Raw genomic sequence first — 17444 nt, forward strand, 5'->3', positions numbered from 1 at the left:
TTGAGGGTGCCCCATACTCAGGGCTGAGCGGGAAGCAGAGTGAGGAGGGATTCTGGGGGTGGAGGCAGGGCCCTGGGGACACCCGAGCAGCCACCATGTGGCAGGGGAGGAAGTCCTGGGTCAGGGCTCTCCCACTGGCCTATTCGGTGGCAACGAGGAAGTCTCTGAGCCTCTCCAACCCTTTGAAAGAAACAGAGCTGTATTAGATGGCTTCTCCCATCCCTTCTGGCTCCTGGGTGGAGTCTAAGCTGTTGCCACTCTTAGGAATGACACCTCTACCTCCCAGCTGCCCAAGTGTTAGCCAAGACTCTAGAAGAAGGCCAAAGAATGCGGGCTCCCCAACCGCCAGGAGGAAAAACACAGAGGCTCGGCTTAGAGAGATAGAGATCTATTTCTTCTGTTGCATATTTCAGACCTCACACTGAGCTTCAGGCACAATGCTGCTCCAGGTTCTCTGAGATCCCCGACAGAGTCTTCTTCCCATGCAGCTCATGGGGCCTTGCCCCTCCAGGGCGGCAGCCCAGGCTCTGCCTGCAGTTCTGGGTGCCTGGGAGACTCTGCGCTGTTCTCGGCAGGCCCTGGTGCCCCGCCTTTCCCACCAAGGAGCAGGGCATGCTGGAAAGCCCTGGAGCCAGCCCCACCCTCTCTTCTGTGGTCCCCTGGCTACAAGAGGAGGGGCTGTCCCACCAGAGCCCAGCTCTGCGGTGCTCCTCCGAATCACCTGGTCTCTGGGCCTCAGAGCTGGGCACGGCACTTACAGAGCCTCAGCCGTGAGCACACAGGCCAGGCCCGGGGATGAGGCCCTGGAGAGAGGCAGGCCCCACCTCCAGAGCAACAGCGGATGGGCCCATCAGGCCGCTGCTCCCCAGAGCCGTGGCCCACTTCCTGGGGCTGCTCTGAGCCCTATTGCACATCTTTTGTTTCCAGTTCCTCCCCACACCACCCATTTTCCTTAAAAAAAAAAAAAAAAAAAAAGAAAAATCAGAGAAGGCTTGGAAGAGCAGGGTGTGGAAGCTGGAGCCCTTCTCCTCACATTCCTGCCCCCCTCCGGTCCCCAGCTGTGCCATCGGCAGTAGCAAATACTGAGCCCACCTTCCTTGCCGTCTGTGCAGGTTCTTATGGCTGATGGGTGTGTTGTCTGGGCCTCTGGTCCTTGCTTGTTGGTGGGGGGACACCCCTCCTTTGTCTGTAAGTGCAATTCCCCAGGCGTCCGGAGGTGCTGCCGGGGCCCTGCTACCTGAGTCGCCCGTCTGCTTTGACAGGCCCCAGCTCTGACTTGGGGTCGGGGAACAGAGAGCTCCAGCTGGTCAGTCTGCAGAGCTCCAGGGAAGGGCAGGCAGAAGGGCCCGTGGCACACAGTCCAGCCACAGACCAGAAGCCGCTCAGCTCCCCGTCTGTCCAGGCCTCCAGCGCGGGGCCCGTGAGCAGCGTGTGCTGCCGGGCGGCCTCCTCCATGGGCTCCGGCTGAGGCAGGCTCAGGATGCCGCTCAGGCCCTGGAAACTCTGCTCCATGTACTCGTTGTGGGGGGGCCCGGTGTGCAGCCAGCTGGCATCATCTGGGGGTGCAAGAGCATGCCATCAGCACGCCTGGCCCAACCAACTCCATGAAGGCCACACCCCGGGAGTCAAGTCTGGGCACCCCAGTTCCTGCCCCAGCTCTACTGCTGAGTCACATCTTGCTGAGTGATCTGGGCCCTTGGGCTAATCCACAGAACTCTCTGTGCCTCTAAAACCATTCATTTTATAAAACCAAGACAGTCATCCCTGAACCCCCAACTTGAGGATTAAGTAGAATAGTGGGTTTGGGGCACTGTAGAAAATAAGGTAACTCTCCCATAATGGTCTGGCTTTGTCACCCCCGCCCGTTCTCAACTAGGTCCAGAGCCATCAGGAGCCTCATATTCAGCCCCTCCGGCTGTGGGGCCCTGCTTGCTCCGCCAGCCTCCTTTCCTGCCACCCCCCTGCATCCTGTGCCCCTCTACTGTCCCCCTCGTGCATCAGACTCCTGCCAACGTTGTTCCCTCAAAACACCCTTCCGTCTAGGCAAACCCAGCCTGTTCAAGGCTCAGCTCCAGGACCCGCCACTATGAAGCTGACCTCCATTCCTCCCTCCTCCCCTCCAGCAGGCTGTGAGTCCGGGGAAAGCAGGGTGCAGCTGCCTGCTCAGGGTCTGCCACAGCCCCCCCCACCCCCCGCTCTGTCCTCCTCTGGGTTTCCCCACTCTGACCCACCTTCTCTGTGATAGGATGTGGCCCGAGGAAGGAAACAGGTACCTGCATACCAGCCACTTTTACCCACATTCCCATGCCAAATGTCTCCCAGGAACTAGTTGCTTGGGGGACATAGCGGCCCCCCCTCTCCCTTGAGGCACCTGCAGCCTTGAGGCTCCCTTGGCTTCAGCCAGTGGGTGGAGGGTCATGTGACCTTGCCCACCAGGCCATGCAGTCAGATTTGCTGTCCTAAGAATGTGGACTTGGGGACCAGGCCCTGGTCAGTCTCTGCTGCCCTAAGAGGCCATGCATCGTGCATCAGAAAGCTGGAGCCTGAGGCTAACACACAGAGAGAAGATGGGATGATGCACAAGAAGGCCCCCCAGAGAGACTGAGAAAGCACCTCCTGTTTCCAGTGAGACTTGAGACATTTCCTGGGATCTGTGGGGCACAGCCCAGCATTCTCCAATAACTCCCCCTTTTCATCTGAGCTAGTGTGAGTGGATTTGTGTTCCAGGCACCCAGGAGATCTCCAATAGTTACATCACTCCTACTTTACGCTTAATGAGACTGGGGCTCAGGACGTACATTGCTAAGAATAATGGCCCAACTATCAAAGCTTTGTTGCAAAGCCAAGTCCACCTGACTCCAAAGCGTCCCCTTCACACCACAGCACAGCCCTAGGATGCTGAGGGGCAGACAATCCAGCTCCCCACTTTTCCCCTCCTGTACTGATGGGGGTCAGCTCTGATGGTCAGCTTCTTGGGGTTACCTCCCTGGCTTCTGGGCATCATTTGGCAACTAGATCCTTACCTTTCCTGAGAGGTAGTTTGCGGTTGAAGGTCAAGGGCAGCACGAGGAAGCGCGTCTCACCTAGGGGTTCCCAGAACTGAAGCAGTCGAACAGTCCAGGCCCCTGGCCGCAGGGGCCGGCTCAGTGGGGGCTTGTACTGCGTGACCTCGGTCTCTGTGTCCACCACGATGTCGTAAGATGTGGCCACCACATAGGTAGGGTCGATCCATACCACAGTGGCTGTGAGGTTGGGGCCCCGGGCCCAGCGCTGCATGGCCACGGGCTCATCCAGTGGCCCCAGCAACCCCCCAAAGTTCCGGAAAAGACGCTCTTTGGGGTCCCACTCGGTGCCAACCTGTAGGGAGGGAGGCAGCTGGGCAGGAGCTTGGGGAAAAATTCTCCTCTCTACTCTAATGCTGCCTCTAATGCACTGTGTGACCTCGAAATAGTCACTGTCTCCCTCTGGGCCCCAAATGCAGGTCTCGGACTAGAATCTGTTCTAGGCTCCCATTCTGACCTGATCTGCAGCGGTGGGGCGGGAAGGCAGAGGTAAGGGTCAAAGTCCCGCCCAGAGAACATCCCACACGAAGGGAAGTCCCGTGAGAGAGACCCAGGGACAGGAGGAGCCCGAATGGAATGTCGCATCCCTCTAGAGAAGACCCTTGCGGTCTGGAAGATGAGGGTGCAGTACAGTAGAACTGCAGTCTGCTCTGTGACCACGGCACGTCCTCTGTGCACCCCAGGTGGGGGGTTCTCTCCAAGTGTGCATGCAGGGGTGACCCATAGATGTGCACAAGGCACTGCCACGGCTGCTGTCCCTCCCTGGGAAGGAGGAGCCCACGGACTCAGTCCTGAAAGGCCTAACCCAGTCCTTGCCCCCCTCAGGGTCTGGCCCTGTCTTCCCACTACGCTCCGTCTTACGGGGGGCGGGGGGGGGGGGGGGTCAGAAGGAAGCAAGGGGAGGACCCACCTCCAAACTCTGCAGCCGGCTGGCCTGGTCACTGCGCCCCAACAGCTTCAGCGACCCCTGGGGCATCAGCCACATCTCAAGCGTCTCTGCCGGCCCCTGGACTGAGGGCTGCACCACCTGCGTCACCAGATAGCCCTGGAAATGGTCGTCATAGAAATACAGGTGCACGCTGGACGGCAAGCCCCTGGGCTCAAACCTAAGGTTTCAGCAGGGAGAAAGGGAGATGCCATCAGCATATCCAACTTGGTCTGGAGTCCCAGGGAGCGGGCTCTGGGGAGTCCCATTCCCAGGCACTTCCTTTGCCCCAAATCTCACAACCACAGCACCTATGTGCCTGGCTCTTGCCATCTCCGTTTTATTTGCATTTTCCTCTGCCTTAGACTGGGGGCTCCCTGGTGGCAGGGGATGTCTCTTTCTGACTGGCTCCCCACTCAGTCAGCACACCCCGAGGGCCTGCGGTATGTCAGAAGGTCTCACCTGCAGAGTGGGGTGGCCGGCAGGGCTGCAGTGGTGGCAGCGTGGCGCAGGCTGAGGCGGGCAAAGGCGGTGTAGGCGGTGAGCATGACATCACTGAGCCCACTGGGGCCATCGGCCGCGTCATAGACGTTCTCCCAGTAGGCCTTGAGGGCTGGCGTGCCGGGGGGGTAGTTGCCATACAGGTGGAAGTCCAGAATTTCTAGCACCTCCTGGTTCACAGTGGACTCAAACTTCCGGGCAAAGAAGGTGGGTCTGGAGACTTGCTGGAGCAGGAGAGGCAAGGAGGCTAAAGGGGTCTGGGGGTCCCAGAGAGCACGGCAGGGGAGGGGCCCCTCCTAGCACTGCCCAGAGATTGGCCTCTGGGGCTTTTCCTGCTGCCCCAGTAGCCCCAAGAGTACCGAGGGGGAAGGCCCCAGATTCTCTGACTGGCCCACCCTGAATGCTCTCTGACCCTGGTGAAAGGCCGGGGTGAGGCCCCAGCGAGGGGCAGCGACGAGGGCCCCTGGGATGCACCTGCAGCCGCAGGAAGTCCTGCGGCTTGAAGTCGTTGGGGGAGCAGCCGCACCAGTCCACGATGTGCTTGTACTGGCACTTGCAGCCCAGCTTGCGGTTCCAGTTGGTGACCCGCAGGTTGTTGTCCACCAGGGTCTCGCAGGCCGGGCTGTTCTCCAGCACCGTGTGGAAGAAGGACTGTGGGCGCAGGACAGGGTGGGCGGTGAGCTGTGGGCGCCCCACCCAGTCCCCTCCTGGGCCCAGGTGAGGGCCTGGGTTACCCACCTCAGCTGGGAGCAGCGTGTAGGTGTAGAACTGGCGTAGCTGGGCCACGAGTGGGTCGTCTGTGTGCACCACGTACTCCACGAAGCTGCGTGTCAGCACAAACCAGTCGGAGCCGCCGTCCACCACGATGCCGGCTGGGATCTGCCGTTCGCCCAGGCGCCACATGTGCGAGTCACACTCGTGGAAGAGCCGGTCCAGGCCCTGTTTCTTGATGAACCTGTGGGTAGCAGACCAGCCAAGGCTGGGGGCTGTGCAGGGTGGAGTCCGGGCTGTTCCATCCACCTAGGAACCAGCACTCCTCCATCTGCGATTGGTCTGGAGGCTTCGTAACCCTGGGCGGGGCCCCACATCCCTGTGTGGGAAGGGCTGTGATGAGACCCCAGGGCCGGGGCCTCTTCTCCCCAACCCCTCACCTGGAGTTGTCCCTGCCATGTGACTTGAGAAAATTCTTATCCCGGTTCTTGGACAGGAAAGCCACCAACTCCTCGTTGGTCCTGGAGAGGGAATAGGGTGTGGGCACTGGATGTGAGGGGCACTTGGCCACTGGCCCAGAGCGGACTCCCTCCAGCACTCATCACCTTCAGCCCTTGGCCTCCTGGCCACGTGCCCTATCCCAGGTTGATGCTCTGGGGTGGGGGGCACCTAAGGAAGACCACCCCAGCCTTCCTGCACCCCTGGCTGGCTGACCCAGCACCCTAGTATACCCCTCTGGCTCCCCCTCCTCCCCATCCTCATTCACCATTCCCTCCCCTAAAACATGGCCGGGGCCAAGGGACCGCGTCTGGCCTGTGTGGATCCCAGAATAAGGCCTGAGGGAGGGGAAGGGGCCTAGCAGGACCCTCCAGCCCCAAGTGCCCCGATGGGCCCCGTCCCCACTGGAGGTTCAGAGCACCACCCTGTACCTGGTTGGGTAGTCGGTGGCACTGAGGTTGATGAAGAAGTCCCAGGCCCAGCCAGGCACCTCCAGCAGGTCCTGCATGCTCCGCAGATACATCCTCAGCAGACTGGCCCCGCCCCAGATGGTGACCATGCGCCAGGGTGTCACCCGAATGTTGGCATACTGCCGGGCCAGCTCCACCACCTCCCGGTGCAGGTAGTTGGAGCGCTAGCGGGGTGGGGGGGGGTGGGAGATTCTCAGCAGCCACAGGTGGACCCTCAGCATATGACTCCCCACCCCACCCCACCCCACCCCAGGGCAGAGTTCAAGTGACGTGGAATGGAGAGCGCACATGTCACCTTGTGCTGGCTGTTCCCATAACTAGGGGCCACCTGAGCAGGTCAGAAACCCTGTCTGTCAGTGACCTTCTGGGTCTCCGCTCTGCTCACGCAGAAGAACCCCTGGGCCACCCCCCGCAGTACCTTGTCCACATGGATGTAAAAGAAATGACGCTCGTGGTAGACGGCCTTGAGGAGACGCTTCAGCTGGCGGACGGCGCGGCCATGGACCACCAGCATGTAGGCGATTCTCACTGGGGGGCCACCCGCGGGCTGCTGGGCCCGGGCCTCGTCCCACTGGATGCCAGGGCTCATCTTACCTGAGCAGAGAACAGGGGCGCCGGTGAGGCCCCTCCCTAGGTCACCGAGGGGAGGCCAGACGGGACGAGGGAGCTGCCTGCTTTCCAAAGGAAGAAGCCTAGATTCGGAGCCCGAGGCTCCCGGGGCCCCTCTCTGCCTCCGCCACTTAGCGTCCTTATCACCACCAACTACTCAAGGGTGGTGGGTCCCTCTGAGCTTCCTTCCTCTGAGAAGCGGGGGTGGGATGCTTGTCAGGTCACCTCCCGGGGCTGCCACCTCTCCGCCCATGCCTGTCTCTTACCAGCCAGCGGGCAGTGCCGAGGCACGGCCTTAGGCATGAGGCTCCCGGCCTGGTGCAGGCACACCACATTGGCGATCTCTTGCTGGCACTGCTTGGTGCTGGCCCGGGCCAGTGCGGACAGTGCGTCTTTGCCCAAAATCTCGCACTTGGGGGTGAAGCCATTGTCTGTGGGCTGGGGGGCGCCCTCCACACTCCCAGTGTCTCCGTGTGGTGGGAAGCCAGCCGCCCCCACCAGCGCCTCCCCGGCTGCCGCCCCACTCAGGTTCTGGCGGCCAGGGGCCTCTGGGGGTGGGGCAGGAGGGACCCTGCGGCTAGCTCTGTGCCGGCTGGTAACGGCCCGTACCACTTTGGCCACGGGCACACCTGGGCTCTCAGCACGGCCCCGCCAGCGCCCATGCCTTCTGCTGGCGCTGCCCCGCCGCCCGGCTGAACTGTCTGTGTCCTTGGAGCCCTCGCCGGGGTCCAGTGGCCGTGGCTTCCTCTGCCTTCCTTTCTGTAAAAGACAGGCAGACACAGGTCACTGGGACAATCACTCACTTTCTGCTTCTTTAGCTCCCTGCTGGCCTTGGGCCTTGAGGCCCTGTGACCCTTTACCTGTTTACCAGGTGACTCTGTTCACCTGAGGACTCTGCGCAAATAGCATTTCTGCCGGGAGTTCTCCCCGTCCTCCCTCCTCGGTACCGACACGCCCACTACCACACAGATCACAGGGCACCGAGGCTCCTCTCTGTTTTGGGGTGAGCACCACTTTCTTTTTCAGCAGATGTGAAAAAATTTCATATCTGCTGAATGTCCACATATGAATATGTCAGAGGAGAAGGGTGTGGAGGCCCTGCAGAGGACCTAAGTGTCCACTCCCACTGGGGCTTAGCTGGGAAGAGACAGAAGGAGGGCATCCTTCTGCTTATCGCACTTCCATGAGGCTGCACCGCTGAGGCCACAGCTGAGAGAAGGGGTCTTTCCTGGTGGGGAGGAGAGAGGTGAAACCTGAGGCCCCGTACTGGCTGGGTTCTCTCGGAAACAGACACCACCAAGACAGAGTAAGTGCAAGATTTCCAGTGGCGGCACCACCCGTGGACGACAGGGAGCAGGAGTTGGCAGGCAGAGCCTTCAGACGGCCTGCCACCTGAGCAAGGGGCGGGGGAAGGAAGAGCCACGGACTACAGTACAGCGTGCAGGGAGCCTCGGCTGGCTGATGGAGCTCGGGTGCAAAGACGGCCTGCGGACCGAGAGCCCTGGTACCACTGCCACGCCCCGTCACTGGCTGGGGCCCGCAGGCCAGGCAGAGCACTAAGACACCCCCCGCTGGAGCCTGGCAACCAAATGCTTCTCACTGCAAGTTCTCTGGAAGGGGAGTCTGGGTGGTGGGCCTTCCTGGCTGCCACGCCCGCTTCCTGGCATCTGCTGCCTCTTCTCAAAGGTGGCCCAGTCACACCTGAAGGGCATGCACACCCATCCTCTTCCCCAGCTTGCGCTGTCCCCCTCTCTTGATACCCCCTTCCCTGACTGACCAAATCCCACCCACCCTTCAAGATCCCCTCCTATGAAGCCCCTCCATTTGCCCCCAAGTTGATCGCACCTCTAGCAGACACAGATGTCGGGGGAGAGACTGTCACGTCAGCCCCATCTCCTCAGTGCCCAGAGCCCAGCGGAGTAGCTGGCACACCAGGGACATGCGGTTGGTGCCTGGTGGATGAGCCACAACAAAGGAGGAGAAGCAGGAGGCGCTGCGTGACTACCCTGGAGTCCCCAGGGCTCCACGCCTAGCTCGGCCACGCTCCCAGGCACCTACCTGCTCTAAGCGCACGCCCTCAGCTATAAAAGTCAGGAGGGAACTGTGTCAGAGGAGAAGGGCACGAAATAACGCAGCTAGAGTCGGCTCCATTAGCGGTCCCCATTTTTCTCTAGCCACTCTCTGTCAACCCACTCCGAGGTCTCCCCCTCCACTCCACAAGCGCCACAAGTCCCTCCGGCAGGGCCTTTCAGTAGCACGCACCTCCTCCCCTGGCTTCAAGGACACCCTGCCCCATGTCCCCGCCTCGTGGCCACTCTCAGCCTTCCTGGCTGAGCCTTCCTTCCGTCCCGAGGCTGCCCGGGGCCCTTCCCTGTCCTGGCTCTACAGGGGATCTTCTCCAGTCTCCGAACTCCCAGTGGCCTGGACTGCTCCCTTGAACCTTCGGGTTTTTAATTGCCCACCCTCCTGACATCTCCCCGGGGACCTCCATATCCCTGTCAGCCCCCCAAGTCCATAAGCCAACTCTAGATCTTCCTCCCTAACTGGCTCCTACTCCACCAGCTCAGTGAATGGACTCCGTCCTTCAAGCCGCTCAGGCCAAACCCTTTCAGGAGCCATCTTTGACTCTTACTTCCCTCCCGCCCCACATCCAGTCACCCATCCATCAACCCTGCTGGGGTTTCCTTCAAGAAGGTAGCTACATCGGGAATCAGACCACTTCTCACTGTCTCCGTCTCCTGCCTGCCCCGCGCCTGGAACACTCCCCACTGAGATGTCCCCACAGCTCATTCCGGCCTCCTTCCGTTTTTGTTCAGACGGTGTCGCCTCAGTATGTCTTAACATTGTATTAAAACGCCAGCCCTCCCTGTCCTCTGCTTTATTTTTCCCACGGCATTTACTACTTTCTCTCCTCCTATAATGTATCATTCTGTGTCCCTCCCCTTCCGATGGGTTCTGAGAGCCCAGAAGAATGTCTGGCAGTATAATACACTCAGTACATATTTGCTGAATGAATGAATGAATGAATGTGAAGCTCTTGGCAAAGGTAAGGATTTGATCGTTATTGTCACTGGAAGGGGAGTAGGACCTGGTCAAATACAATGTCAGGAAAGAGTCCATGGCTCTCAGACACTTCGACTCTGTTGCGTTGGTTTTTCTCTGCCCCTCACCCCCCTAGGACCTTCTTCCTCTTCCCCGTCGGAGTGCGGCACCTCACATGTCAGGCTGATAGCCATCTTAGGGCCAGAGCCCCATCCCCCAGTACCCATGCCTTTTTTGCCTAGCACCCAGTTAGCCCTCTGATCTATTGAGAGGCACCCAGTGAGAGCTGGGAGTGGTTTTTCCCTGTCCGAGAAGAGACACCTGTAAGAGGGAGGGCAGGGTGGGGGGGGGAGGCAGCAAACCCCATGCTGTGCCCACGCTGGGTAGGGCACCCTGCACTGGGAGAGGCCCCCAGGAAAGGTGAGTGCAGCTCCACTGAGCTGAGTGTGCATCAACCTGGCGATGTCTGACCTGGCCACACACCAGAGAAAGATATCCTCAGGCTTAGGTGGGCAGAGATGGCAGAGGAGCTGTGGGCTCTCGGGGTGGAAGCCAGTATCAGTGAGTCAGGAAGCTGGGCAGGAGGGCAGGGTCCGGGGCACAGGGCCAGGAGGGCTGTGGCAGGAGGCAGGATGTGGGAGGAGATGGGCCTGCTGGTGCCCTGCACTGCAGCAGGGAGCGGCTGACCCTGAGAAGGACAATCCCAGAGGAGGCTGGGGGACCAGGAGGCAGCAGTGAGGAATGCGGGGAGAAGAGGGTCCTTGGTGGACAGCCAGCCCGCCCCCAGCCCTGCCCCGACCCAGGCATGTTCATATGGGCTGCAGCAGGAGATATCCCCAGTTGTCCCTGACCTAGATGCCTTCTGGCCTCTGAGGCCCCCTCCTGCCCAGTGAGGAGGTTTGAAGTCCTCTGTCCCTTCCCAGCTCTGCAGCTCTTCCCCAGAATCCTCTGAGCCAGGGAAACAGCACAGGACCGCTTACCCCACACCCCACCTCCTTTGGATTTCTCAGACCGAGTTTAAAGTGAGCGGCGAGGTGGTGTTTGTGAAAGCTTTGAAAACGACAGAGGGGCTCTCTGGATGTTAATGATCATCCCTGGTCTCCACTCTACCCGCCCCCAGAGATGGGCAGAATGTGCATCGTAAATGCACATCTGATCGCATTGCTGCGTAACCCCGTGGGGGGCTTTCCCAATGCACTTACAATAAAACCCTCGTCCCTCACTGTGCCTGCACTACCTCTTAAACCTTCTCCTGGGCAACATACCACACACCCTCCCTCCACTCCTCAAAGGCAGCTGAGCCCATACAACTCAGGGCCTTCTGCCCAAACTCTGCCCACCTCTTCCCCAGGTTGATGGGCTCCTTCAGCTCACATGTTACTTCCTGCAGGAGCTTTCCCTGACCCCCTGATCGAAATCAGCTCCCTTGTTATTATAATGAGTTTCCTTTTCACTGTTAGCCCCTCCCTGCAGCTGCCTGCCCACGAGGGCTGAGACCCTGCCCATTTGTATATTTCCGTAGGCGCAGTATTAGCACACTGCTTGGTACCGAGCAGAACTTAAATATTTGTGGAATGAATGAATGAATGAATGAATCCCTACTCCCAATGTGCAGTGCTGAGATAACAATGAGTTATTTATCGATGGCTTAGCATATGCCAGGAAGTCCCGCAAATACTTCACGGGCATCATTCATTGACTCTTTACAATCAACCCACGAGAGCGGTGCTATTATTATCCCCATCGTGAGGGGAGATACTGATGAGGACACGGAGAGGTTAGGTGCTTTGCCAGTGGTCACGCCACTACTTAGCAGCAGTGCTGGAAAAGGACGTAGGACAGTGAAGTGGGGCAGTCCGACTTCAGCACCCACCTTCCTGAGCACTAGGTTCTGCTGCCTGGCAGCCCTGAGGTCTGGTGAGGTGGCTCCCGAGGGATCCAGGCACTGGTGGCTGCTTGCACTACACAGTCTTTGGGTCATTAAGGATCGTTTTCCATTCCAGCCCGGTATTCCCCTATCAGTTTCTGCCAGGAGGAAGTGGGAAGGTGGGATCCCAACCACCCCACCACCCCAGTTCTCCACCTCAGGGCGGCAGGGGCCTCCAGGCCTGGACAATCTCTCAGCCTTTCCAGAGACCCATGGAGTCACGCAGCAGCTCAGGGCCCTTTGCTTCTGAGGAGCCTCAGAGGTTTTGCCGTGCCCCTCCTCAGAGGTCACCGGCCTCTGCTCACATACCCCAGGGTCAGAGGGCTCCCTAACTGCCTTGGCAGCTCATTCCACCTTAGAATGTCTGTCCCATCTGTCCAGAGTCTCCTGACACTGGACCCGAAATGTTCTCTTCCTCCTACTTACTGGTCCACACAGAACAAGCATGCTCTTCCGACCTCACAGAGCCAGGCTCCCCGACGCCCCCCTCAGCTCCTGCACAAGTTACGGTCTCACGTGACTATGCTCCAGCTCCCCTCATCATCCCAGCCTCTACATTCTCCCCAAATGAGTGAGGACAGCTCTTCTCCCAGGCCCCACACCAGAACTCCAAAACTGCCTAGATGCACGAAGGGAAAGTGGGCGTCACGGTTCCTTTGGCCTTTGCCCTGCCAGGTGGAGAGGCCCAAGAGGGCAGGGCAAGTAGGGTGCCTGCCTCAGAGCCCTAGAGGCACCAGAACCCGGGGCGGTGGAGTGGGCGCAGTGACGCTCTGCCCTCCGGCCCACAGCTTAGGGCCAGGATTTGGCCTATCCTCCTTGACCTTCCAGGATAGCCCCAGACCCTACTGGACTCTTCCTTGGGGAGGACATATGTGGGACCCCAGCTGAAACCATGGTCAGCCTAGAGTGACAGACTCAGACTTTCAGGTGCAGGGACCTGGGAGTGTGCAGGCTAGGTCTGCCCCTGCTCCAGGGTCTGCCAGGAGGAAGTGGGTTCAGCTCTGCTAAACCAGCTGCTGCTGTCCCCATCCTTGGAGCCAGAGGGGACCCCATCCCCACTTCCCTAATTCCCTGAGGTCAACTCACCAGCTCATTTCCCTCGAGCATATCCTTCTGAAGACCCAGGCAGGTTCTTCAGACCCCTGGCGTGGCTTGGTTTGGCTAAGGAAGCCACGCCTCGGAGACACTCCAGGTCTTTCCCTTGGGTTCACTCCCTGTTCCTTCAGTTGCCGGACTGAGTTCCACCCCCGGCCTCCACTATCCCACCGACCACTACCTGTCACGCGCTTCTAGACGCGGATGCCGGGGGTCCCCCAGCCTCACGCCTCCGCCCACGGCGCGCACACCCCCGCCCCCTCCCAACTTCAGAAAGTTTGGCCTGGGGCTCCCCACCACGGAGCAGGCTCGGGCCCAGGCCCGCCTCTGGGCCCCGCTCCCCGCTCCCCGCTCCTGACCTTCATAGCACCCGGGGCAGGAGACCACCCCGCCAAGACCCCGCTCCTCCCGCTCCGGCCTCCTGCCCGCCTATCGTCCGGGCCTCCGGGTCACGTACCACCCCGCGCGCAGCCCCTCAGGTCCGCCTGGGAAGGGGCGCCAGGAATCGGATGCCTAGTTCCAGGTGGCTGCCCGAGTCTGGCACGCATGCGGCCCATGCCCCACTTCCCCAGCCTGGGCAGCCCTTAGCCCCGCCAGGACCCCGCGCGCCCCCGCGCCCGGCCTGTCCGCCTGCCTGCCCGGCCGTCAGAGCACCTCGCCCGGCTCGTCCTCCTCCAGGCCGCTGAAGCTCCACACCACCAGGCCCTGTAGCAGCAGGATGGCGAGCGCCGTGGCGATCGCCAGCTTGTAGCGCCGCACCAGTTTCTGCACCCGCGCGCTCGCCACCATCTTCCTGCCCCAGACGCGGGGCGCGCGCCCAGCCCTGCAACCCGGGCGCGGGCGCGCGCAGGGGCGCGGGCCGAGACGGCTCCCCCACGGGAGGCGGGCCGGGCGCTCGCAGGGCCGGGGCGGGGCCGAGGCGGGGCCGGGGGCGGGACCCGCTGTCCCAAATCGCCTCGCTCCTCAGGCCAGGGGCGGGGCCTGGGCCCGCAGGGCAGTAGGCTGGGTCGCGCTCGGCTTGGGGCTGGGTGCGGTAGCCTCCAGCGCTCCCGCCTCGTCCCGGGCAGCTTCTTCCCTGTCTTCGTAGGTTCTCCAGATCTTGTGTGTGCCCACCTCCTCTGGGATCGCAAACCCATGACTCCGCGGCGGGGAGAGGTCTGCAGCCCGACCTCTCTTCTGCCGGCCGCCTGGTATTTCGGGGGGTGGGGAAACTCAGGGCCGTCTTCGGCCCCGGGTGCGTAGAGAATGCCAAGCTCCCAGACACGCCGAGTTGGGAGCGATTGTGTAAGTGACACAGACCCCCGCTTTCATCGAGATCCTGGAGGCAGCAGCTACGGAGTAAAGTCGAACCCCGTTGACTGGCATCAGAGGCCCTCACAAAGCTTCCTTTCTCCTCGCCCTCTCAGCTCAAGATCCTCACTCAGGCCTCTGTTAGAGCCGTGGTTCTCAAATTCTAGGGTGCGTCAGAATCACCTGGAGGACTTGGTGAAACCTTGCCGGGGCCCACCCTCAGAGTTTCAGCTTTGTCAGGTCGCGAGTGGAGCCCGAGAATTAGAATTTCCAGCAAGTTCCCAGATGATGCTGATTCTGTTCATCTGGGACCACACTTGGAGAACCACTAGACCTTTTTGCACATACTGTTCTTTCTCTTTGCCTGATTGTAGAAGCTGTTTCTCCCATCCCCGTCCTTACCAGTGGCATCTTCCCCACATTCGAGCCCTGATCGTACCTCATTCACTGTTGAATCCTTAGCCTGGCATTGGACACCCCGCAACATTCATTAAATGGGAAAGAGCGAGCAGGTGAAGCCCAACTTCTTGTTTAACCCTGTCGTTATCTGAGAGCCTGGCAAGTCCGAGCTCCGCACAGACAACGCCTGAGCGCACGCAGCCCTCCTCCGAACCTGGCAGGTGCGTGCAGAGAAGGCGGGGGAGTGGGGGGGGGAGAAGAGAACAGTGCTTACCAAGAGCAAGGTGCACGCCCAGCTGCGGGAAGCCACCCAGCGCCAGAAGGAAGTAAAAAGAAGAGCAAAACCAACATTCAAGATTTAAAATGAAGGCTTTAAGAACCATTCCGGAGAGGTCCGGAAAAAAAGAAATGGTTAAAAAAAAAATCGAAAGCAATGATGACAGGGTGTGGAAGTTGCCGAAGTAGCTGGGTGCGGGGATTCTAAGCTGCGAAGAGTACAGGAGAGCCCGTTGACGGGGCACTTACGTAATAAAACTTCCTGTAGTGTCTCCTGCCCCCTTGGTATTTGTAATCATTCCATTCTTCTGCCGTAGTCAAACGGGAGGATTGTAAACAATGTTTCAAATGACAGTTTGGCTACTTAAGCGAACCTACACTTGGAGGGATTTGGAAAACATCAGTTGACTTGCCAGCAATTGATATGTTAATTAAATATCGATCTTCGATCTTCTGTGCTCTTTAAATCAGGTCCCTTAGGGATCTCTGTGTGCTAATACCCTCCCCCCCTCAACCCCGCTCATGAAAATAGCTCTGTTTTCCACTGATTATATAAATAATATATACTCATTATATAACATTTAAAACATAGAAAAAATATAAGGAAAAAAGCAAGTCACCTGCAATCTCACTCCTGGGGATAATCATCATTAATACTCTGATGACCACCCTTTCTCTCATCTCTATTTGTTTGCATAACTTTGCCTGGATGGAGTCGCATTACAACATGGCTTTTAAATACAGAGACTTAGTTCTAAGTATTTCCCATCCCCTTTCATGTTAACAGCCTCTCTATCTTGCTGGCTTGCGTCCTAACTTCCTTCCTTCCACCACTCTCTCCAACGATTCACATACACACAGGTTTTATTTTTCCTTTTGAGGGGATGGGTGTCCTTATATCTAAAAAGTTGAATCATATTTACATGCACTGCTCTCCAACCTGCTTAGAAATTCCCCCAAGCTGGGTGGTGCAGTTTGCTTGGTTTCCCGTTGGCCACCACGACAAGGCTGTCCATAAACATGGTCCCACCCAGACCCCTGTGCACTGTCACCTGTATTTCTAGGGTGTTGTCCCAGGAATGAGATTATGGTGGGAAAGGGGATTTTTAATTTTAGTAGCTAGTGCCAGGTCACTTTCCCAAAATGCTGTAACAATCCACATTTACAATGCTGAGAGCATTGTTCTCCCACATCCCTTTCGACGACAGGTGTTGCTGCTGTTTTTAATTTTTGCTCATCTGATAAGTGAGAAGTGACCTTCTTGGTTTTTTTAATTCACAGCTCTCTGCTGGGGAGTGTCTGTTAATTGGTTTCTCGACTGGATTTGCTCCTGCCAGAATTGCCTCTTTACCAACTTCATTAATTTACCTATTGCTGTTGTATTATTTGCCTTTTTCTTATTGATTTTAAGAGATTTTCATCCTTTTAAAATTTCCCTCAGTTTATCCCTTCATTTTGATATGAGACCTTCCTAAAATTTTTCACTTTGGAGGAATCAAATGTAGTTCCTCTTGTTTTATGACGTCTCATTTTCTGTTCCAGTTAGTAGGTCTCCTGATCTTGGATGAAGCTTGTGGTCTCATATATTTTTCCCACAATTTTTATTTCACAGTTTTACATTTAAGTCTGCAATCCATCTCAAATTTGTTTTTGTATATGGTTTGAAGTAGAGGTGCGGGGGTCTTTATTGAGCTTTATTGCCAGCCACTCTATCAGTATCCACTTAGGTGTAACTATTTTTAAAAAAACAAATTTGTTACCGAGGTACAACATAAATAGATTGATTTAGATTTGGCCATATGAAATACAAGGTTCACTGCTTGCCACTGTGTCCTCTTCTCTCCAGGTTCCCCTGGAATTTTCATTGTGCTCACCCCCACCTTTTATTGTACAAAGTCTTGAAAATACAAAATGGCTCCTCAGAAAATCAGAGCAGGAAAGCATTTTTTTTTAAGGGGGCTGCTTGGTATGATATGTCCTTTCTCATGTGAAGGCATTGTCCTTAGAGTCTTAGTGTTAAGAGCTGTTTTATGAAGCATGGATGCTGAGTGTTTTAAACGCATTTTCAGCACCTAGAGTTTAAACCTGGCTCCGGACCAGAGGACATGGGGCCCCCTGCAGCAAAGCCCCCAGTCTGGGCCTCCAAGCACCTCCCCAGGCTGCGTCTTCTCCCCTTTATGTGGTTTCTGCTTCTCCGTCCAGTTCCTCGGAGTGACACTTTCCAGGGCAGTGACACTGTCTGCTGGGCCTGGTGCTGCCTTTACCCCTCGATGCACCCTTTGAGGCACCCCCTCTGACAGCCCGTATCCACCCGGCTCTGGATCCCCGGGCCTCTGCTCTTCCCGAAGTTCCAACATCTACTGAAATGACCATATGGGTTTTTCTGATGCGACCTATTGAGGTGATGGGTTATTTTAAAAATAACTTTTATACATTGAAACATTTTTGCAACCCTTAGAGTAAATGTAACTTGGTCATAGTAGATTTTTAAAAAATTGTCATACAGGTTGAATTGGACTCACTAGTATTTTATTTAGGATTTTTACCTCTATGTTTATAGTAGAGATCAATCTACACCAGGGGCTGCAAACTGGTGCCCCACGGGACTTGTATATGTGACCAGCCCAGGATATTGAAGC

The 17444-nt window shown here is 57.8% G+C and overlaps 1 protein-coding gene across 2 annotated transcripts; it reads right to left on the minus strand.

The window, feature by feature from the left end:
- Positions 1-372: 372 nt before the first annotated feature.
- On the minus strand, positions 373-13696 carry XYLT2 (xylosyltransferase 2). Of its 2 annotated transcripts, none has more exons than XM_045837185.1 (11): positions 13495-13696; positions 7043-7535; positions 6586-6761; positions 6129-6331; positions 5640-5720; positions 5227-5443; positions 4963-5139; positions 4450-4712; positions 3973-4168; positions 3084-3357; positions 373-1556 (listed from the first exon to the last, which is right to left on the minus strand). In XM_045837185.1, the coding sequence occupies exons 1-11, from the start codon at positions 13627-13629 to the stop codon at positions 1234-1236; spliced, it is 2538 nt and encodes an 845-aa protein (XP_045693141.1). In that variant the 5' UTR covers positions 13630-13696; the 3' UTR covers positions 373-1233. The 2 variants fall into 2 exon arrangements, with proteins under 2 accessions (XP_045693141.1, XP_045693140.1); XM_045837184.1 differs by having other exon boundaries at positions 3024-3357.
- Positions 13697-17444: the final 3748 nt, after the last annotated feature.

The sequence above is a fragment of the Phyllostomus hastatus genome, unplaced genomic scaffold (assembly GCF_019186645.2).
Source record: "Phyllostomus hastatus isolate PE091 unplaced genomic scaffold, TTU_PhHast_1.1 phas_contig_210, whole genome shotgun sequence".
NCBI classification, from domain to species: Eukaryota; Metazoa; Chordata; class Mammalia; order Chiroptera; family Phyllostomidae; genus Phyllostomus; species Phyllostomus hastatus.